Source organism: Tachyglossus aculeatus, chromosome 11, assembly GCF_015852505.1.
Source record: "Tachyglossus aculeatus isolate mTacAcu1 chromosome 11, mTacAcu1.pri, whole genome shotgun sequence".
Lineage (NCBI taxonomy): Eukaryota > Metazoa > Chordata > Mammalia > Monotremata > Tachyglossidae > Tachyglossus > Tachyglossus aculeatus.
In genome coordinates this window covers 12,085,052-12,108,553 of record NC_052076.1, presented here as the reverse complement: position 1 = coordinate 12,108,553, position 23,502 = coordinate 12,085,052, and the positions used below count along the sequence as shown (strand labels likewise).

General features: G+C 53.1%; 1 protein-coding gene across 10 annotated transcripts in view; it reads right to left on the bottom strand.

The window, feature by feature from the left end:
- Window positions 1-15,537: 15,537 nt before the first annotated feature.
- The window catches only part of ARHGAP32 (Rho GTPase activating protein 32), a 368,515-nt gene continuing 360,550 nt past the window's right edge, over window positions 15,538-23,502 (bottom strand). For all 10 annotated transcript variants that reach the window (XM_038753686.1, XM_038753688.1, XM_038753690.1 and 7 more), the window contains 4 exons: window positions 23,403-23,474; window positions 21,668-22,537; window positions 19,960-20,963; window positions 15,538-17,912 (listed from right to left, as the gene is read on the bottom strand). In XM_038753686.1, coding sequence (XP_038609614.1) covers window positions 15,675-17,912; window positions 19,960-20,963; window positions 21,668-22,537; window positions 23,403-23,474 — 4,184 coding nt within the window. In that variant the 3' untranslated portion in view covers window positions 15,538-15,674. The remainder of the gene's footprint in view (window positions 17,913-19,959; window positions 20,964-21,667; window positions 22,538-23,402; window positions 23,475-23,502) is intronic.

The window sequence follows — 23,502 nt, the reverse complement described above, 5'->3', positions numbered from 1 at the left end:
TTGTAGAACACCTACAGCGGTGTCATAATAGTAAAGATGAGATTTACTAATCAATTCCATGTGCCAAACACTGTGCTAAGCACTGGGACAGATTTGAGATAGATCAGCACAGTCCCTGTCCCACATGGAGCTCACAGTCTAAGAGGGAAGAGGCAGGTATCATCCCCATTTTACAATTGAAGAAACTGATGCCTAGAGAGGTAAAGACACTTGATAGAGGACACACAGAAAGTTGGTGGCAGAACTGGGTGGCCTAGGTCCTGGTCTCCTGACTCCCAATCCCTTATGCTTACCATTAAACCATGCTGCTCCATGGCATTTATTGAGTGCTTACTGTAAGCACAGCACTGTACTGAGTGCCTGGGCGCATACAACAGAGTTGGTAAACCTGATCCCTGCCCACAGTGAGCTTGCAAGCTAGACGCTGTCCATGCCCTTGGGCAGCAGAGGGTCACAAAACCCTTTGCTCTTTCAAGTATGAAAGCGCACTTCTCCAAGTCTCTGATTTTTTAAATATATTTTAATAAGCAAACTGTGACGGGTACTTATGAGAATGAGAAACTATGTTAATAACAAGTCTGCAGTTCAAAACAAGTTTTTACCAGAATGAAAATAGCTGTCTTCCTTATTTACCTCAAGTATGGGCACAGAGATCCTTAATGTCCCAGGATATTGGACAAGGTTCAGTTCTCAGATGGAGAGAAAGCAGTGTGGCCTAGTTGATAGAGCAGAGGCCTGGGAGTCAGAAGGACCTGGGTTCTAATCTCGGTACCCCCACCTGTCTGCTGTGACCTTGAGCAAGTCACTTCCCTGTGCCTCTGTTACCTCACCTTTAAAATGAGGAATAATACTGTGAGCCCCATGTGGGACATGGACTGTGTCCAACCTGATTAGCTTGTATCTACCCCAGCATTCAGCATAGTGCCTGGCACATAGTAAGCTCTTAACAAATGCCATTACAAAAAAATAAGAGGAAGAATGAAAACTCAGAGGACCAAGAAATAACGGTCCACAAAAGCCAAACTCATTTTCCCCATTAACAGAGAGTGGCCAACAATGTTGGAAATGGTCCCAGAGCTGGTAGAAGGAGGTCTGGACCATCTGGTCGATGCCCCACGGGGGCTGACCTTGGATTCCATCCCCCAGGACAGACAAAGCCTGAACTAGGAGTCAGTTCACGCCCATCTCCGCTGTCAGGAAATCAGGTGTGAACGATGCGAGCCTCGGCTGCACGCGGCCCCCGGGACACATTTTATCTGAGGAACTGGCAGGCGGGAGGGATTCTGGGGCCAGGAAGGGCACTGGAGAGCCCCCCCCCCCCCCCCAACTCCCTCCCCGGTACTCTAAGCCACTCTGGAGCCGAGGGATGTCATAGGGTTCAAATGCCTAGTTTGGACTGCCTGCAATGCTGCAATCCAGGGAACCGAGACCTCTGTGAACTGCTGCTTGCTGCTTTCCCTCTCTTACTCCCCTCCTCAACCCACCTCCCTGCATCCTCCTCCCCTAAACCACCTCCCCCTCGCCCACCTCCTCCCAACCCACATCCCCTCATGCCCTAAGAGGCCTTCCCTAAGCCCCCTTTTCCTCTTCTCCCACTCCCTTCTGCATCACCCTGACTTGCTGTCTATACATCCCCCATCCCACTGCATAGCATTTATGTACAAATCTGTAATTTTATTTATTTATAGTAATGTCTGTTGCCCCTTCTAGGTTGTAAGCTCATTGGGAAAAGGGAACGTGTCTGTTAATTGTTATACTTTCCCAAGTGCTTAGTACAGTACTCTGCACACAGAAAGTGATCAGTAAATACAATTGAATGAATGAATCTCCCCCATCCACCTTCTACCCCTTCACCTCAACCCACCTCCCCATCAACTTCCCTGTCTGTCTTCCCCATTCATCTCCCTCATTCATTCATCAGGCCTTCTCTGACTAAGCCCTCATTTCCAACTCATTCATTCATTCATTCAATCATATTTATTGAGTGCTTTCTGTGCTCAGAGCACTGTACCAAGCACTTGGGAGAGTACAATACAACAATAAACAGAGACGCAATTCACTGCCCACAATGAGTTTACAGTCCCTACTCCCACTCCCTTCTGTGTCACTCTTGCATTTGGATTTGCTCTTTATTCACCCCTCCCTCAGCTCGAAAGTGCTTATGTTCATACTCATAACTTATTTATATTAATCTCTGTCTCCCCAATAGACTGTAAGCTTGTGGTGGTCAGGGGATGTTTCTGCTACTTCCTTTGTATCGTACTCTCCCAAGCACTTAATGCTGTACTCTGCACACAGTAAGTACTCAAAAAGTACCACTGATTGATTGATTGATATACCTCCCCATCCATCTCCCTCATTCATCTCCCCTAGCCACCTTTCTCTCCCCAACACCATGCAGCTCCTCCCAAGGGCATTTTCCTCCCACACAAACCCACTGATGCCATCATTATGCTCTCGGAGGCCCTGTGAGTCACCGTGCCAACCAAGGTGCAGTGTCTGTGTTTCTCTTCTCAGTGAGCAGGGGCTGGAGTGCTCCTCTGGCAAACAGATACTGGCCAAATGGGCCAGCAGGGATGGGGGTAAATGTACAGCCCAAGCCAGAAGTCTAGAGCCGGGAGCCAGCCCTACCCTGGCACTGCATGGCCCCACTCTTCAGTGCCCCGAGCTCCAGTGCCCCCAGGATAGAAGTGAAGGGAACTGTGGAGAACCACTGGCCACCAGCTTGCTCCGGCCCATGATGACTGACCATGGAGTCTGTCTGGTCCAGCCATTGTAGCATGGCTGCCTATAAACGTTCATCTCCCAGCCATGAATAAGCCGCATCAGTGGCCCCTCGTCTCTCTGAGAGAATCCCTTCAGCCCTCAGGGGCAGGCGCAGCAGCATCCTGAGGACATGTCATCTCACCAGAGAGATGATGTTACCAGCCCTGTCTCCATGGAAACCCTAAGGGCTCAGGAGGAATCAAGGGCTTTTCAAGGTCATCGAGTCCAGGAGTGGAGAGACGTTGGACCAGCTGCCAGGGCCAGTCCCTCTGCCCTCAGACCCCCGACTCGCACCCCCCACCAGGGCTTCAGGTCTTGCCTCATCTGGGGGCCCTGGCCGGGGATGGGGCCGGCAGGGTGTGGCTTGGTCGGTCCCAACAGCTCTTTCCTCAGCTGAACCGGAGCTGCTGATAATAATAATAGGAAGAGTAAATGTGGCATTTGTTAAGTGCTTACTATAACCCAGGCACTGTACTAAACACTGAGGCAGATGCAAGCATATTGGGTTGGACAGGTCTCTGTCCCACATAGGGTTCCCAGTCTCAATCCCCATTTTACAGATGATGAAACTGAGGCCCAGAGAGGTGAAGTGAGCTGCCTAAGGCCACAGAGCAGACAAGTGGCAGAGCTGGGATTAGAAGCCATGACCTTCTTACTTCCAGACCCAGGCTCTACTCATTAGGCCATGCTGCTTCTGCCCCTGCAGGTTGGGACTGAGGCCCTCGGTTACAATCAATCAATGGTATTTATTGAGCACTTACTGGGTGAAGAGCACTTTATTAAGTGCTTGGGAGAGCACAATACAACAGAGTGGATAGATATGATCCTTGGCCATAAGAAGCTTGCAGTCTGGAGGGTGAAGCATAATAATAATAATAATAATAATGGCATTTATTAAGCACTTACTATGTGCAGAGCACTGTTCTAAGCGCTGGGGAGGTAACAAGGTGATCAAGTTGTCCCATGGGGGGCTCACAGTCTTAATCCCCATTTTACAGATGAGGTTCCTGAGGCACAGAGAAGTTAAGTGACTTGACCAAAGTCACACAGCTGACAATTGGCAGACCCAGGATTTGAACCCTTGACCTCTGACTCCAAAGCCCGGGCTCTTTCCACTGAGCCATGCTGCTTCTCGCACAGCTAAAGCAGGAAGATTCAGAGCCCAGGGAACTCTTTAACCCCAGGCCCAGCCTTTGGACTGCCCTGCTCTTGCTCACCCCTACCAGAAGGAGATTTCGAATCAGCAGAAGCAAACTTACCTTTTCCCTCTGGGAGTGGGTTGGTGGGGTCGGGAGCACCTCTGGGGTCCCCAGCCCTCACTGAGAAACATGGAAAACACCTCAGCCAAGGGCCAGAGTTTTGGGATTGTCGGCACTGGGCCCCTTGGGGCAGTGAGACCTCCCTGTCTGGGGGCTGGGACCTCCCAGGGCTGGCCAGGTGGAGCACTTTGGGAGAAGCTGGAGCCAGTCAGGTTGCTGGCCTGAACCCCCAAGAGCCTGGTCCAGGGTAGGGAAGACGCTTGGAGTGTAGCCTGCCACCTGGGCTGGCAGGGGAGGTGGCAGGGGGTAGTCACTGCGGCAAATAGGTACAGAGCATGAAAGAAAAGGTCCGGAAAAGGTCATTGTAAAGGTCAGGAAAGAAAAGGTTAGGAAAAGGTCATTGTAAAGGTCAGGAAACCCCTCAGGACAGATTCCGCTGCCTGTAGACATTTCTCCTAAAACAAGTGACAGAACCTTCAGAGCGACCCTTTCCAGCCCTCGACTGAACCAGTCGTTCAGCAGAGGGTGGGCCCTTGCACATGCTGCCCTGGTTTTTCCCTTCCTCTTGTGCCCTGGACCCCAGGCCACTCTGAACTAGCGAGGAGGAAAAGGGGCCTGGAGCCTTCACCTTCCTGCCTCAGCCTTGAGCTAGGCGAGACCCCAGCCCACATTCCAATCCTGCCGCTGGCCAACAGAGGCTCAGAGGTGCTCATAAACAGTGAGATCACCCTTTCCATCTGAGCTCCCCTCCTCTAACTAACCGTCTGGTCTGTCCCCTTACTCTGGGGCTCCCCAGCTGCCCCCAGAAACACCACCACTCCAGCACGGCCCTGCCCAGTGATTAGCAACCACTCTCCAGTCTGAAGCCTTGAAGGAAGGGCTTTCTGGGAATCTTTCCCACTCCCTCCTCCTACTCCAGGAGCATCCCCACTCTCTGCTGGGTGGTGGTATAGACCAGAGCCGGAAAGGAACGGAGAGAAAATCCTGACAGGGCGAGCCTCTAACGAATCAGAATAATTACCCTGGAGAATTGCAGGAGGCCTGGAGGTTTGGGGAAGCGTAGTCAATGTGGTGGCCCAGGGCCGGGGGAGCTGGGGCCTGGGGGCGGAGGGGGCTTCTGTCCAGGGTTCTGAAACGAGCCAAATCTTGTTCAGAACGTCAGACAGGGCGTGGGAGACTGGTCAATCCGCATCGTCGAAAGGTTTTCATGGGTCGAGCTTTCTCGCCCTTTCTTAGTTGTTCCCCGCGAAGCCCTCTGGACCGAGGCGCCGCCCTGCTGAAGCCCGTTTTACAGATGGGGAAGTGGGAAGTAACACTGTGTAGTGGTTAGAGCACGGGCCTGGGAATCAGAAGGATCCAGGTTCTAATACCAGCTCTGTCACTTGTCTGCTGTGTGACCTGTGGCAAATCAGTCCTCTTCTCTGTGCCTTAGTTACCTCATCTGTAAAATGGGGATTAAGACGGTGAGCCCCATGTAGGACATGGACTGTGTCCAACTTGATTAGCTTGTGTCTACCCCAACGCTTAGGACAGTGCCTGACACATAGTAATCGCCTAATAAAACCCGTGAAAAACCCCCCAGTAGAATTCTGGAGAGACGTCTGGCTTCTCCTGCTCCTCTGTCCCTACCGTCAATCAGTCAATCAATCGATGGTATTTATTTAGCGCATACTGTGTGCAGAGCACTGTACTAAACCCTTGGGAGAGTACAATATACTAATGGGTCGTCCATCACGGAGCTAGGAGGGAGACCTGCAGCATTAGACTCCCCTGGCTCAAAGCCCTCTGGAGGACCCTGCGTTGGTCACGGTCCAGATCATCCTCACCATCTCTGAGACAGGGAAGAAAGATTAGACAGAGATAAACTCCCCGAACCCACAACAGCTGTAGGGAGGCCCGAGGCAGCTGGGGCTCTTTAAGAGATGGAACGCAGTGTGGTCTAGTGGAAAGAGCTTAGGCCTGGGAGTATTATAATGCTGGCTGTGCTACCTGTCTGCTGTATGACCATGGGCAAGTCGCTTAACCTTTTCATGCCTTAGTTTTCTCACCTGCAAAATGGGGATTAAATACCTGTTCTCCCTCCCACTCAGACTTTGAGAGCTGTATGGGACAGAGACCATGTCTGACCTGATATATTTATTTATTTTGATGTCTGTCTCCTCCTCTAGACTGTAAATTCGTTGTGGGTAGGATATGTGCCTGTTTATTGTTATACTGTACTCCCCTAAACACTTAGATCAGTGTTTTGCACACAGTAAGCATTCAATAAACACGATTAAACATAATTGAATGATTATATCTTCCCCAACACATAATACATGCTTTGCAAACACACACTTTCCCTCCCCATAACCTTTTCCCCACCTCCTCCTCCTCCATCTGGGGGCATGATTTTAGGAAGCTGTGTCCTCGGGGTAAGGGGCAGGAAGGCAGGGAGCAGGAGGGCAGAATAGGGACCGTCCAAGGACTGGAGGATATGTGGGAGGGAGGGACCCCCGGAGGAGGCCAGTAGCCCCAGGCCCGTTAAGGCCCTGCCTCACTTTCCACTCCCCTGCAGTGGAAACGGCCCAACCGTGGAAACCCGCTCCAATTCCGGTGTCTACACCCCAACTAGGCAATGGAGAGAGCCTAATCCAGTTCTAATCCCTGTTCTGCCACTTGTACGCTGTGTGACCTTGGGCAAGTGGCTTCGCTTCTCTGGGCCTCAGTTACTTCATCTGTAAAATGTGAATCGACACTGTGAGCCCCACGTGGAACAGGGACTGTGTCCAACCCGATTTGCTGGTATCCACACCAGCGCTTAGTACAGTGCCTGGCACAGAGTAAACGCTTACCAACTGCTATTATTATCATTAAGAGAAGCAGCGCGGCTCAGAGGAAAGAGCCCGGGCTTGGGAGCCAGAGGTCATGGGTTCTAATCCCGCTCCTCCACTTGGCTGTGTGACTTTGGGCAAGTCACTTAACTTCTCTGTGCCTCAGTTACCTCATCTGTAAAGTGGGGATTAAGACTGTGAGCCCCACGTGGGACAACCTGATCACCTAGTAACCCCCCAGCGCTTAGAACAGTGCTTCGCACATAGTAAGCGCTTAACAAATGCTATTATTATTATCATTATTATTATTATTATCATTATTATCTCACTGGGCTGCTGGGAGTTGTCAACTGCAGTCCGGCCCAAGGACTGGCAGCGTTTGGTTGTTTGCCACCTTACTTCCGCGGTATCCCCCGGCCCCGTACGCGCTGCCAGGAGAGGGAGACGCTGGCTCTGCGGCGGGAGAAGGATTGGGGCTCACCTTGGTTCCCGTCTGTGGTCCGTGGGTTCGGGTCCCCCCGGGGCGGCCGCAACCGATTCGAGGCTCCTCCGCACGCTGGGCCATCGCGCCACCTGGCGGTCATCCGCGGCACCGCACCTCCACACCCCAGGCGAGGATCTCTAAGCGGCCTCCTCAGCCCAGCCCTGCCTGCACCAATCAATCAATCAATCGTATTTATTGAGCGCTTAGTGTGTGCAGAGCACTGTACGAAGCGCTTGGGAAGTACAAGGTGGCAACATATAGAGACGGTCCCTACCCAACAGTGGGCTCACAGTCTAGAAGGGGGAAACAGAGAACAAAACCAAACATATTAACAAAATAAAATAAATAGAATAGATATGTACAAGTAAAATAAATAGAGTAACAAATATGTACAAACATATATACATATATACAGGTGCTGTGGGGAAGGGAAGGAGGTAAGATGGGGGGATGGAGAGGGGAACGAGGGGGAGAGGAAGGAAGGGGCTCAGTCTGGGAAGGCCTCCTGGAGGAGGTGAGCTCTCAATAGGGCCTTGAAGGGAGGAAGAGAGCTAGCTTGGCAGATGGGCAGAGGGAGGGCATTCCAGGCCCGGGGGATGACGTGGGCCGGGGGTCGATGGCGGGACAGGTGAGAACGAGGTACGGTGAGGAGATTAGTGGCAGAGGAGCGGAGGGTGCGGGGTGGGCTGTAGAAGGAGAGAAGGGAGGTGAGGTAGGAGGGGGCGAGGTGATGGAGAGCCTTGAAGCCCAGGGTGAGGAGTTTCTGCCTGATGCGCAGATTGATTGGTAGCCACTGGAGATTTTTGAGGAGGGGAGTAACATTCCCAGAGCGTTTCTGGACAAAGACAATCCAGGCAGCAGCATGAAGTATGGATTGAAGTGGGGGGAGACACGAGGATGGGAGATCAGAGAGAAGGCTGATGCAGTAGTTCAGACGGGATAGGATGAGAGCTTGAACGAGAAGGGTAGTGGTGTGGATGGAGAGGAAAGGGCGGATCTTGGCAATGTTGCGGAGCTGAGACCGGCAGGTTTTGGTGACGGCTTGGATGTGAGGGGTGAATGAGAGACCGGAGTCGAGGATGACATCAAGGTTGCGGGCTTGTGAGACGGGAAGGATGGTAGTGCCAACAGAGATGGGAAAGTCAGGGAGAGGGCAGGGTTTGGGAGGGAAGACAAGGAGTTCAGTCTTGGACATGTTGAGTTTTAGGTGGCGGGCAGACATCCAGATGGAGATGTCCTGAAGGCAGGAGGAGATGCGAGCCTGGAGAGAGGGGGAGAGAGCAGGGGCAGAGATGTAGATCTGGGTGTCATCAGCATAGAGACGATAGTTGAAGCCGTGGGAGCGAATGAGGTCACAAAGGGAGTGTGTGTAGATCGAGAACAGAAGGGGACCAACCACTGAACCTTGGGGAACACCCACAGTAAGGGGATGGGAGGGGGAGGAGGAGCCTGCAAAAGAGCAAGAGAGACTCACCAGTTGATGAGTCTCAGATTAGGGGTGACTGGCCCAGAGATAGAAGGCTTCCCTGCAACACCCCCACTGCCCCCAGCTCCAGGGCCCACTTCCCGGGAAAAATAGACACTCCATATGTTTCCCTTTCCTGGTTGGCTATTGCAGCAGAGAGGCAGTCCTGAGGCTGCTCCTCCTTTCGGGGCCTGCCTGGCCACCCAGACTTATTCTCCACTGTCCACCAACACCAGGCCAGACATTGGCAGCCAAATTCCTGCCCAGGCAACTCCAACAGTGGCTAGCCACTGAGCGATGCTTCCAGAGGCAGGCACGGGTGGGGTTTCTGAGGATTGGCCAACTCCCCGTGTGACATCACTATTTATTTACAATGGTACTGGTTGAGTGCTTACTCTGTGCCAAGCACCACACTAAGGGCTGAGGTCGAATCAAGAGAACCAGAGTAGACATGGTCCCTGTACTACATGGGGCTCAGAATCTAAGAAGGAACAGGGATCTGATCTCCATTTAGAGATGTGGAACCTGAGGCCCAGAGAGGTTGAGTGATTTTTCCAAGGTCACCCAGCAGGCTGGTGGATGGCAGAACAGGGATCAGAACCCAGATCTCCTGTTTCCCAGCCCTGCGCTCATTCTACGAGGCCAAAATGCCCTTCAGAGGCTGCCATATGGGCTGGATGACCACACCGTGGAAGATGGAACTTCCTTCACCCATGAGGGTACGTGTCCAAGGGTCCTTTCGATCTCAGTTCCAACCTCCTGCCCCTGGCGGATGTCCTTGGGGCTGATGCATAGCTGTGTCCCTCCATCGTGGGGATGGGATCCCCGCCCCCTTGCTAATTGGCTGTGGTGGGGGTGGGGAACAGAGGGTAACTTTTCTCCCCAGAAGCATGGCGCAAGTGTCGTCACCACTGAGTGCTGCTCATTGTCACAGGCTGCACCCGCTACCACTGCCACCACTTGTAGTTGTCAATGGCCTCGAGCTCAGCTCATTGTCTTGTAAGGCACAGAAGCCCTGGAGGCCTGGCACGGGGAACAGCAATATTTGCACACATCGCTCATCTTGTCACTTAAGTGAGCAGATGGAAACAGGAGCTTGGGGAAGCAAATGCCACAACATGGCCTAGAGGTAGAACCCGGGCCTGGGAGTCAGAAAGGACCTGGGTTCCAATCCCGCTCTGCCACTCATCTGCTGTGTGACCTTAGTCAAGGCACTTCCTTTCTCTGGGCCTCGGTTCTCTCATCTGTACAGTGGAGATTAAGACTGTGAGCACCATGTGGGACATGGACTGTGTCCAACCTGATTAACTTGTATCGACCCCAGCACTTAGAACAGTGACTGGCACAAAGTAAGTGCTAAACAAATACGATGAAAGAAAAAAAATAAAAAGGCCTGTTGAAGAAAAAGGTCCTGAGAAGGCTTGGGGGCACCCCCTCCCCACAGGAAATCTGGCTGAGCGAACCCACCGTAGGCAGAACAGGGTTGGCTTCACACGATAAATGAAGAAAACTGGCGCCTCAGAAAGTCACGTGGCGGGGGTGACCGTGTGGGTCTTTCCAAACATGGTGGCCTCGTGGATTCTTTTCTAAGACGGAAGCCGTGTGACATCCACAGGTGACTGCTCCGCCACCCTTTTCAAAGATGGTGGCCTGGTGTCTTCTCCAAGATGGCAGCAGGTGATTCTTGAGCAGGAGACAAAGTTGAGTTCTCGGAGCTGAGCTGCTCGGGGCGCTCTGTCCGGGGTCGAATGGAAGAGCACTCTTCTGCTGTTGCAGGTCATTATATAATGTTATGTACCCACACAGTGGGCTGAGATTGCCCCCTATGGAACGTGGGGGCCCTGGGGGCCTGCTTCTGGGCAGCAGAATGAGTGAACCGTTGGCCCTGGGTGGCCCAGAGGTCAGCAAGGGTTACACCCGGGGTTGGGATGGGAGGAAATCGGCCCTAGGTGGCAGGTTCCATGGGAAAGGTGCAGGCAGGCTCCTTGCTTGGGCCCTGCAGAAGCTTTCTGCTATCTGGGCAGTGATAGTCTGTGCCAGGAGCAGGGAACTTGGGGGTTGGGGCCTGGCGGGAGGCGAGAGCAATCTTCACTGACCGGAGAGGCTGAAACCTCCCAGTGAGGGGGATCTGTCTGAGGCCCAGCTCTGGGATGGAGGGACAGGAGGCAGGTCCACTCCCGCTTATGGCCTAGTTAGAAGCAGCGTGGCCTAAGTGGATACAACATGGGCCTGGGAGTCAGAAGGACCTGACTTCTAATCCCAGCTCCACCACTTGTCTACTGTGTGACCTTGGGGAATCCACTTCACTTCTCTGTGCCTGTTACCTTATCTGAGAAATGGGAATTAAGACTCTGAGCCTGATGTGGGACAGGGACTGCATTGCTTTGTATCCCCCTCCAGTGCTCAGTACAGTACCTGGCACATAGTAAGCACTTAACAAATACCACAATTAATATTAATGAATTACCAAGGGACATCACCCTCCTCTGAAGCCCACAGGCCAATCCTTCAGGGGCCTGTGACCTCGGTGGCTGACGAAGTGGTAACTAACCAGTCTAAGGGGCCTGGGCCAAGCACCACCTGAACTACCAGCCCCGGGGCCCCCAGTTCAAGTCTCCTGTTACTTTAAGGGCATTGGGGAGGGGGAGGGGGAGAAGAGAGAGGGCAGACAAACTGAAAGCCAGAGAGATGTCCAGCCTGGTGCTGTTTACTGTCCTGGTGGTCAAAGGTGAGTCTGGAAGGTGGAGGTGGAGGAGCTCCCAACATTCCCAATCCAAATGGAAAAGTCCCGAACCATCAGGGGTCCCCCTCCCCATCTCCTCTCCCTCATCCATTGCAGTAACTTCTCCTTCTCCCTCAATCCTGGCTCAGAAATGAGCTGAACAAAGCCACAGCTGGTTTAATTTAAAACAGAGTTTTGGGTGGTTTTTTTTAGAATTGTGATGAACAGCCAATGAAACAGACAAGTACCAAGTTAAGGTCACCAAGGAACCCAAAGAGAAACCCAATCTTCCCAAGTTGATTTTCCCCTGATCTGTTCTCCCACCCAAGATCAGCCATACAGTGAAAGAAACACACACACACGAGCTAGTTTTGAACCTGGATTGATTAATGCTGTTGAGTTGTACATTTGAGTTGAGCTCAGTGGGACATTTGATTTATACCACAAGACATCTTAGTCTGGATCATCACATTACAGTACAAAATAACCAAAAACCCACACGTCAGCATCACACAAGGTTGGAAGAAAATGAGAATCTAAATATTTACACTCGGAGGCGAGGAATAAGCCATAAAATTATTTACAAAAAAAAAACATGAGCTTCTCAGCATATACATTTTACACCAGTTCACAAAAAATATTAAAACATAAAAATAAGACACTATATAAATTAAGGTTAAGCCAACTCAGAAGTGTGATCCAAGACTTTCTGGGATGCTTTTCTCATGCGGGTCACGGTTGAATAATCAAGTTTTCTACTGCACAGGGTGAGCTGTAAAACCACCATGTCTCAATCTTGCATCCTTTCAAACGGAAACGGTGCAAACCAGACCTTGGGAAAAAAATAAGACTATCGCACACACATAAACTGTGCACACAACCTAAGACGTACCTTCCCAGACCCAGCAGATTTCCACAGCAGAGCTGAAAAATCACCCATCTCTTCTACCTCCTCTTGGAAGTCATTAACAAACATTCCTTCACTTCCACTTTCACCTCCTTTACATACCTTGCCTCGATAACATATTCACAGATTACACGATGCAGGGGTCTGCCTAGGGGAAGTGAGCCCGCTCCCTCTCCCGAGGGGAACGATACATTCTAGACTGGCCACGGGGTCGTCCCCTGGAACCATCATGACTTGGTGCCCATTTCCCTCAGCAGCACGTGCAAATCTCTCTCTCTCTCTCTCTCTCTCTCTCTCTCTCTTTCTCTCACCTAAGTTGTCCCCTCTGCCAATTTTTAACCTGCTCCTACTCACTCTCTGAGACAGTTGGGCATTCTGCAGAAATGGGGGTCGGACGGGCCCGTGGGGGAAGGACGAATGCCAGAGGAGTCGGCGAGGCTCATGCGTGAGGGAGTGGAAAATACAAATGGTACCCTCCAAAGTGGCTTGGAAAAGCTCTGCTCCAAGAAGGGAAGCGAAGCCATTCAAAGCCTGGAAAAAGAGCTGCTCCAATCAGAGTATGACCAGATAGCAGGCCCGGGGCATTAGGTAATTATGTGTTTATCATGAAAACACCCTACGTCAGAAAATCCCGAAGCCCCAAATCCGCTCCCCGGGTACTGCCCCACTGGTACTCCTGGGGTGAACCATTCTGAGGTTATCTGGCTCACAGTGATTAACCCCCCCAATTTCTACTCCAATACATAAAGAAGAAACACCCGCACAAGTTTCTCAGCTCACTGGTCACATAATTAAGGCTGTGTCTAGGCTGGATAAAACAACTGGGGGTCAAAGGCTCAAGGTTCTCACCCATTTCCTGGAAGTCAGGGGGTTGACCTAGAGTTTCTACCTGGCCGTTTCTCTGGGGATCGTGGCGACTGGCTCAGCTTCTGGCGGGGCGGGAGGTGGGTGGGAAATACACATAGGGGAGACAAAAGAGATGTACAAATCAACAGGTGCCCAAGGGTTTCTCAGTGGCCTCTCCCATTGGGATGCTGAGTAATAGCTGTCTAGTCGAGCCCCTACCCTTCCCCGGGCCTAGCCGGGTCTGGCTGGCATCGGGAGCCGACGGGTCGACTGCCATGCCAGCTTTGCTGCCTCGATGAAACCAAGAAGGACAGCTCCTGGGGATCCAGAGGAAGAGGGTAGCCCATCAGGATGACCCCGGGAAGTCCGATTCCTTCCAGATCCATATGGATAGGAATGTTGAATTCCCTAAGGGTCCTCCCGCCCCCCGTCCCCAACCACTCTGGTGTGCCCACAAGAGAACTATCCATGGTTTTGAGATCTCTCAGGCAGACACTCCTTTCATCGAGAACGAATACGTGGTAGTTAGCGAACATGCCACAGTGGGTCCTGAGAGGTACCAAAGAGAAACTGCTTGGGCCACAAAATCTTCTAATTTCAAACCCTAAAACAGCATTGAAATGAAACTCTGGGTCCAAGACAACTGTCACCCGTCCTAGTCTCTGAATAGTTTCACAGCAATGGTAGCAGCATGGTTTTAGGATTAGGAAAACTTTTGATGACTTTGTCCCATTTATATCAAACCCGCTCTGAGTTTCAAGAGTCAGTGAGATTCCAATGCGGTAACCGGGGAGATTTCCTCCACCTCCTGAACAAACTGAGCGTGCTCAACATACGTTAACTCCTAAACTCAAGTATTAGTAAGCCTCTTGTAATGAAATGTCCTACTAGATTCGCTTTAGAAATCTAGACCACTGCACTGCTGGCCTGGAGTAGCTTGTGGTGGGGTTCAGGGGAGGAATCAAGGGAAAGAGAATTTAGAAAAACGGGACCCAGCTGGGGAGAAAGGAGAGTTGGTCTTAGTTCTACCGCTATGCCAGACAGCAACGTTTTCTTTAAAAGGAAAAAAAAAAAAGGTCCTGGATACTAGCGTACACAACATCGCTACAACGTCAGAAGGGAAATGTTTCTGAAATGCTGGTGTGAATGGTAACCACGATAAAACACGATAAAACAGAGAACCAAGCACCTAATTACTCAGTACATACAGAGGAACTGCACAGTTCGATGATATGATTCAGTGTACTAAGTAATTAGCCTAGTAGTCAACATGTTCCACAGATTTTGGAAGCTACACTAAGTATTCCCAGGTAGCCTGCACTCTGGTTTAGAAAAATGAAATGGACGTGTAGCCAATTCTGGAACTATGAAACCATCTCTAAGTTTCTCTGAACAAATGGTCGCTGAAACGGTTGCCTTTGAAGGAGAGCTGGCCTGAAATGTTTCCATTAAAATGATTATTTTCCAAAATGACTTTAAAAAAACAAAACAAAAAAACTCCCCAAGGCACCAAACACATTAAAAGCACTGACACCGTTTCAGAAAAGGATGAGGATTTTATTTTCCCACAACTTCTGGAAGTGGTCCTTGTTTTAAAAAAACAAAACCCTTCTGCACTCTCATCAGCTGGTGAAGAGAAAGGAGAGATGCAAGGAGGGTAGTTGGTGGGTTGGTCCTAGCCTACATGGCTGACATCTCTATGAAGTGCTAAGAAGAGAGGCTATAAAACCTCTCAAGGATAAGAAAACAACAGCTCCTTTCATTTCTTAAATACTTAAATTAAATCAGTTAACTCCTTTCTTGCCTAAAATATAACTAACTCTAGCTCTCAAGGGAATGGGGCAGGCACCCTTCTCCCCACGTGCTCTCCGACTTAGGACGGTTGGGTCGTGGTCTGGGAGACGGGGTGACCGGACAGGGGAGAGGTGCCCGGAGGGTCCTGCCGTGGTCCATCGCCGTGGGCCCGGACGCCCACACCGAACCCCAGGGCCTTTCCTGACTGATGGGAGCTGCTGCTCTGGGCCCTGGCAGGAACTCGGGAGACGGGACGACATTAAGCTGGGAAGATGGGGGCACCTGGGCCCGTTTCGGTCCAGCGCCCTCAGGCGAGCTTGGTGGATAAAGGATTTCTCTGCCGTGGACCAACGCTATAACCCTGTAAACCCCACCCAGCTCTCTGCCATCCACAAATGACAGAGGTGGTGGGTGGGAGAGGCCGTGATGGGATGGGGGCGGGGGCGGGTGTGGTGGGGAGGAGATGATCGGTTTCCTTTTTCTTACGGGGATGGTTTGGTTGTTTTTGTGATTTTTTAGGGTTTTGTATTTTTTTTTAAATTTTTTTGGTCGTTGAAAAAATAAAACAGTCCGCTGTCCAGCAGAGGCTGCTTCGACTCTATTACCGTATTCCCGGGCTCATTCTGCACGGAGGTGTGTTTCGGGGCTTTGCAAAGACATCTCTGTGGGAAGGAAGGCCCCCTGACCCAAGGCGGTGGCGTAAGTCCTGTTCTGTGGATGGGGAAAGCTGGGGGGCCCGAACAGCCCGTCTCCTCCACCTCCTCCTCCTCCGCCACCAAAGGCGGGGCCCCGTGGGGGTGGGGGCAGGGTGTGACAGTCACCCACGTTATCGTACTGAGACAGCACAGTCACCGTGCCCTGGCGCTTGCCGTGAGGGTGGTACTGGTAGAGAAGGCCGGGCTCCCTCTCCATGCTTGGCCCCGGGTGGAGCCTCAGGCTGTGGCTCCTCTCGGGCTTTGGGGGTGCGGCCATGGCCCGGGCCAGGTGCTCCTCCTCTAGATAGCAGTCTCTGGAGAGCCTCTCAGGGGCCGCGGAGGGCCGCACCCGAGGCCGCTCTGGATCTTCGGGCAGCCTCGGCTCTTTGTGGCTCAGCCTCAACGTCCCCTGCCCGCTGGGGCCATACAGGGGGTGGTAGCCTGGGGGCTCCAGTGGGTCCTGGGGGCCTCTGGGCCCGTAATCGAGCTGGCAGGTGCCCGCGGGAAACGGTGGTCCGTTCCTGGCCTCCGCCGGGGCCCTATGGCTTGCTTCCTGGTGAGCCCTGTGCTCGGGCGGGGGTCCGCCTGGGTCCCGGGCCTTGCGGCTCCGGAGGCTGCTCTGCTTTTGGGGGAGGGAGGGCTTCTCTGCCTGCCCATTGCCACAGCTGCTGTGGCAGTGGGCTCGCTCCAGCTCAGCCTCGGGATGCTTCCGGCAGAAGCGATCATCTCCCTCAGCGGGGGCGATGGCCTTGGAGGCGCTGCGCCCATCCCTCCCCTCCGCCACCGACAGAAGCCCCGTCTTTCCCGGGTCGGACTTGCTGCGGAGGTGGATGACGTAGAGGCTGGCCGGGTCCTCCAGCCCGAGCGGGGCTATGTTGTCATACTGGGACAAGATGGGCCCCCTGGCCCTTTGGCGCGCGCGGCTCTCCCTCCGGATTGACTGCAGGCGATACTTCTCCAGGTCCTCCAGGTCCCATGAGGCATACGCGGGCCTGGCGTCGGAAGGCGGGGGCAGATGGGCATAAGTGGGCTCTTGGCCCGGCAGGTAGCCTACGAAGCTGGCCCGGGGGCGAGGCGGCGCACCGGGGTGGCGGGCCGAATTCTTGCCCTGGGGCCGGGCGGCACAGAAGGTCAGGTCCCTGCCTGGTGGGCGGTGGGGTGGCTTCGGCTGCATCGTGCTGTAGGCGTCCAGGGCGTAGAAGGGCCCGTCGGCACCGTAGCAGGTACCCGCGGAGCTGGAGTATGGGCTGTAGCGGTAGTGGACTCGGCCGTTCTCGAAATAAGGCTGCAGCTGAGTCACGTGGTAATCCGAGCGGGCCGGGGAGGACTGGTATGGCTTATATGGGTAGAGGGGTCGCGGGCAAAAGGCGGGCTCGTCATCCGGTGGCACCTCAGTCCGGGAGATGGGCACAGAGCGGATCAGGGATGTTGGGGGCACGTGCAGGGACTGGACCCTCCGGATGGTGGGGTACACGGGCAGGTCATCAGGGTAACACACGCTGCGCACGGAAGGGCTGGCCGAAGACCCGTACTCCACCCGGTTGCATGGCCTCGAGCGGGCTCCCGCCCCACTCTTCCCCAGGGGCAGGTATGTGTTGTAGCGGGAGCTCCCGGAGGACAGGGTCTCCGACCTGGAGCCATACCCCTGGAGTTGCTCCGGTTTCATGGTGGGCAGAGGGCCGGCCGGCAGACGGTACTGGCAGGTGGAAGCCAGGCTGACGTGCGTGCAGTTTTCAGGGCTGAGGGGCTCGGGGGAGTTCTCCGGCCAGGGATAGACGGGGTGGGCTGGCTTCAGTGAGGTGTGCTTTGGCTGAGGGTGGGGGGGTCCCGGCGACGAGTCCTCATCTGGGGAGGCCGACGGCGTTGCAGCAAAGGCATGGTAACTCAAGGCACCCAGGCCATCAGTGTTGTTGGAATGCATGGCGGCCGCCATCTTACTTTCCAGCGTCCGCGTGGGTGGGACAGGCGCAGTGAAGCTGTAAGGCGCGGAGGCAGGAACAGACTCAGAGCGCAGGTGAAGGGGCGGGGCCCGCATGCCCTCCCGGAGCTTCACAGGCAGGCCTGGGTGGGCAGTGGTAGCGGCGGAGGCCCAGGCGGAGGGGGCGGGGTCCGCTGCTCGGGGTTCAGGAGGCTTCTCTGGAGCTGGCAGTCCTCCTCGCACCTAGTCAAGGGGAACAAGCACAGGTGTCTATGGGCCTCCACTGCACCACCGACAGGAAACCACTAATGGGCGTGGGGGCGGTCAGGCTCCTTTAAGGATCAAATCTGGAGAAATGGGGGCCTACAGAAACCTCTTCTTGGCAAAATAAAAGATTCCTCAAGTGCTACTTGGGAGTTGGGCCCCAGAGTCTTCAGAGACCATCCCCTCCCAAGACTGCCTGCACCAGCTGGGCAGCAAAATGCTGTGCCAGTAAAGAACTGGCAGAAGGTCTCGCCTGAGAGCAGGTTGTTATCCATGCCGAGAGTGATCAATCCAGGCCATGCCTCTACGGAAGGCAAGTGCATGATGCTCCTCCTCCCCTCCCCATCGCCCCTACTCCCTCCTTCTGCCCTACCGCCTCCCCTTCCCCACAGCACTTGTGTATATTTGTACATATTTATTTCTCCATTTATTAATGATGTGTATATAGCTATAATTCTGTTTATCTATTCTGATGGTATTGACACCTGTCTGCTTGTTTTGTTTCGTTGTCTGTCTCCCCCTTCTAGACTGTGAGCCCATTGTTGGGTAGGGACCGTCTCTATTTGTTGCCAACCTGTACTTCCCAAGCACTTAGTACAGTGCTCTGCACATAGTAAGCGCTCAATAAGTACGATTGAATGAATGAATGAAGTGGCTTTCTCAGGGCCCCCAGGGGAAACCAGCTCAGAGGTGGCCTGCTGCCCTGAAGCCTTGCTGCTTCCTGCTCCACCTTGGCAAAGACAGGCAGGTGACTGCAAGTTCAAGAAATTCAAGTGCTTTCTGTTCATGCTGAGACACTTGCCAAAGGCAGTAATGATGAAAGCAGTAATAATTTGAGATAGACTAGAATCATCACTGTTCTCTTGAAAACACAAGTACCCCATTACGGCTTAAGCTGGGGTTCTTGGTCAAAAATGGTTGCCAACCAGTTGCTGTACAAATTTTTTTATGGTATTTGTTAAGCGCTTACTACTACTACTAATAATGACATTTATTAAGCGCTTACTATGTGCAAAGCACTGTTCTAAGCACTGGGGAGGTTATAAGGTGATCAGGTTGTCCCACATGGGGCTCACGGTCTTAATCCCCATTTTACAGATGAGGTAACTGAGGCACAGAGAAGTTAAGTGACTTGCCCAAAGTCACACAGCTGACAATTTGCGGAGCCGGGATTTGAACTCATGACCTCTGACTCCAAAGTCCGGGATCTTTCTACTGAGCCACGCTGCTTACTCTATGTCAAGCTCTGTTCTAAGCACTGGGGTAGATCCAAGTTAATCGGATTGGACACAGTCTCTGCTGTTCATGGGTCTCCCAGTCTGAATATGAGGGAGAAAAGGTATTTTGTCCCCTATTTAGGGTAGAGAAACTGAGGCAAGTGACTTGCCCAAAGTCACAGAGCATGCAAGCAATGGATCTGGGATTATAATCCAGGTCCTCTGACACTCAGGCTCACACTCTTTCCATTAGGCCACACTGCTTCCCTATGTACCTGCAAGGCAACTGCTCCTGTATGACCCATTTGGGACTCTACAAATCCTAAAGCGATTCTTGGGGACGTCCTGACCCCATTCACTACAAAAAGTGGCCCGAAGGCCAGAAAACAGAAGCAACTCAACTTGCCCAGCTACATAGTGAGTCAGTGGAGGAGCTGAAGGAAGAACCAGAAAACCTGACACCCAATACCCGGTTGTGCCATTGACTCCCACTCCCCAGCCAATACCCACTGGGACTCAAGGAACTGGAGAGCAAGGGAGGCTCTACTGAGGGCAACCATGCTACCATACTCCTTTTTCCCCCAAAGGAAAATCAACAGCAAATTAGCTGCCCAGAGAGTTGCTGTAGAAGCACCAGTTTGGGAGGCAGACGACAGATGCCAGCCTCAGCCTGTCTCCTGGGATAGCCGCCCAGAGAGGAAGGAGCTATCTTCCCCAGGACAGACACCCTCCTGTGGAAAAGCCCCGGTTCCTCCCAGTCCCATCTCACCTCCGCCTCCTGTCCCATGCCCACTCCCTCAGCTTCTCACCTTCAGGGAACCATTGGGTGCCATGCTAGCTGCTGCGGGAATCTGCCCCAAGGGTGCCTGGGGTTCGACTGCTCTCTGAGCCGGAGGGGTTACAGGGCGGGGCCGGTTGTTCCTATAGGTGCGCTGGAGGGTGCCAAAGAAGCCATCCGCTGAGGGTGCAGGCTGCCCGGTGGGGAAGAAGCAGTCCCCTGAGGGGGCGGGCTGGCCGGCACAGCCCCAAGAAGATTCCCTGGGGCTGATTTCGGTCGCTGCCAGCTGAGTATTTGTCAGGTGAGTCACTGTGCTGCCAGTGCTGCTCTCCCCGGAGGGGCCGGCCGAAGTGAGGGCTCTGTCCAGGGGCCACAGGCCTGGTGCCATCTCGGGAGGGAGGTGGGGTTTGTCGATGTGCAGATCGGGAAGGATGTAAGGCTCCTCCCCCCTGGGCAAGTGCCAGTCAGGCGGGTCCGGACTCCCGAAAGATAGGGCCCGGGGGTCCGTCTCCGGATCCCTGGGAGGGGACGGCCGGCTGGTCTTCTCCGAGTCCGCCCACAGGGCCGCATGGGTCTCCGCCTTGTCCGCACGGGGTGGATCCCCCAGGGAGGCTGCTGAGGAGTGCGGCCTGTCCCTGGGTTCAGGGGCCAGGGCAGCATAGGGCTGGTCCTCGGAGGCGGCGGCGGATGCATCTGGACAGAGAATGGAGCCGTCACAGCCTCCGGGGGCGGCCCGCTGGAGCTCGGGGGGCTCTCCCGGTGTCCTGCTTTGAAAATAGGCCTTGTCTAATGGGAAACCTGTAGGGAGGGTGAACTGTGGGCCCTGGGACCCAGACACTGCGCTGTCTCCGGCATCGGGATAACTGGCCTGGCCATTTCCTGGTCTCTTCAGTGACTGGGTGGAGGCTTGTTGTGCAGATTCGGCTAAAGCTAACGCCAACATGCGGGCAGCGTTTTTCGGTGGTGGTGGAGGTGGGATTAGAGTTACTGAACTGACAGGAACGGGATCCTGAGGGGAGTCAAGGGCAACTGCTCCTAATGGGAAATTGGGAAAAAAAACAACAACAACAAAAAAAAACGAGAGTGAAAAGGTAGTTCATGTTACCCTCTAAGGACAGGACAGTGAAATATTTCCCCATGAGACCACTAAAAAAATAGTTGTCCGCCAGCTGTCAAAACTGCATTCCTTGGTCGTCTTCTCTCCCACATGCAAAAGCTGCAGAAAATACAGCTGGTTCAGAAGGAAAACAAGAACAGAAGATTTTGTTCCTCTTGAACATCTAGAGAAATAGCAAGCAGAGATGCCTGAGACCCCCCTGTCTGGTTTGGAATTTAGCTCTCATAAAACAAGGGCACCTTCAAAGGCTGGCAGATTATTTTTTTTTAGATTAAGAATTGGTTCTTAGCTATGATAGCGTTATGCTGACAGGCTAACCTGAAAGGCTACAATACCGATATCTGCATTTAAACTCTAGAAAGACTGGGAAAAATTCATCCATGGAATTTTTCTGTGAGCGGACACAGATAGAAGGGCTTTCCGAGGCCTAGGGGAGGGTCACAAGTTGCCCCTGGCATCTCTGAAAATTTCGCTCTGAGCTATCAGCACAGCCTCCCGTGCATTCTTTCTGATTTAGGACCAGAAGTGGTGCAAATGTTCCCGCTGATAATAGACACAGGTAGCCCAGAGGACAGCAGATCCCTTGGAACTTAGAGAAAGAAGGGAGGAAAACACATGGTACCTGGGTGGGTCTGTGCAGAAGCTACAGCCTTACTGTTACCGTTCAGCACAAACGGTTCCACTGGTGTGAGCGGTTCTACTTTGGGGGCGGTGACGGCGGCCACGGGCTCCAACACCTGGGCTTCGGAGGGGCATCTTTCACGGGCTTCTGTGGCATCACCTTTGGTCGTCAGCCCCTGGTGGGGACAACTGTTGGGGGCCTCCCCATCACCGAAGCTCCTGTTCCAGGCGGGCAGAGGTGTGTTTGGGACGGGGTCAGGAATTCCGCCGGCAGCCTCGGACATGGGGCCGGGCAGGGGTGCAGAGGCAGCCTCGGATCCGGTCGGGTCCGGGGACTTGCTTGGTTTCCGTCCCATCTTGGGGGAGAAAGCATAGACGACCCTCTCAGTGGATGAGGAGGGCCTGGGCGCTTTTTCTTCCGTCGGGCTCAGATCCAGGGTGAAGAAGGGGCTACTCGCCTTATCCTGGAGCGGGGAGACAGGTTCAGAGCTGGTGGTGCTTCCGGGAGTCTGACACTGGCTACCTGCCTCAGCCTCCTTTCGACTGGCCGCCTTGTCCTGGGTTGATTCCTCGAAGTCCAGCAGGGTGGGGCACTCCGCCTCTGCCTTGGGAGGACTGCACTGGAAGGACATGGGATCAAAATCCAAGCTGGCCACGCCAATGTCTGGCGGGCTCAGGTCAACATCCTCGGTAGAATGAGGGGACATGAGGGCTGGGATGTGTAGCAGCCCATCTTCCTCTTCACTTTCCTGCTCGTGGGACAGATTGTCATAGGAATTGCAGCGGTTCCCTAGCATCTCTCCATTAAAAGAGGCGGAGAGCGCGTCACTGCTAGAACGGGGTCTCCTGGGCCGGAACAGCTTCGATTCACCTGGCAACAAAGGGATATGGGGATCAAATCGCATTTAATGTCAGGGGACACACTGTCAGAACAGATTGGCTACCTTGTGAGGCAGGGATTCCCTGCTCTGAGAGAGGAAAAAGTTACAGCCCATGTCTCTCAACACCTCAAGCCTGACGGTGCTGAACCCCAGAAGCAAATGGCTGACCTGAAAACACCGCCACCTGTTCCACATAGGTGGTCAGAAGGTCAGAGATGTATCTGACTGTCAGAATATGGGCAAGGATCTCAGATCTTCTTGGTTCAATTCCCAGTTCCACCACTGACTCACTTGATGGCTTTCTGGGACACACCTCTTTATGGAGAACAGAGTGCCTACCTGGCTTCACAAAAGGATTGTGAGGCTTATTTAAGCAATGGCAACTGAGTGCTTTTGAGATTCACAAGCTAAAGGGCCTAGAGACCTCAAGGAGATGATGTGGAAAGACACCCTACCAATCCTCAAAAGCCAAAACACTGCTGCGTATTTTCAGCTTTTATGAAGCACCCCACCTTCCAGAAAAGAACTCAACAGCATGTGGTCGGTACACCATTTCTTCCAAGTGATTACTGACAGGATGGTAGCTTTATTTCTTAACTGTATCACGGGGTAAGCCCTTTCATATCAAAAAAAGTTTCTTTTCAACCAAGATTTTAAATAGTGATCTATTTTGCTTTTTCTCATTGGGTTCTGAGTTTCCCAAGTAGAGACCATCAGCTGTGCTGAGCTCCAGAAAATTGGATGATGTGGATAATTAGCTGACATACAGTAAATAGTGTGCTAGAAAGTCATTTCACAATGAACCAAAGCTGTGTCTCCAAAAGCCAAAGCCTGCTCGGTGGAATTCAGCCTTACCATCAACAGCGTGCAGAGAAGTCAGAGACTCTTCACTCTTAGCCGAGCGTAGGGTTCCTTCTGCCCTGCCACCTGAAGAATCAAAACCAGAGAGTGTGAC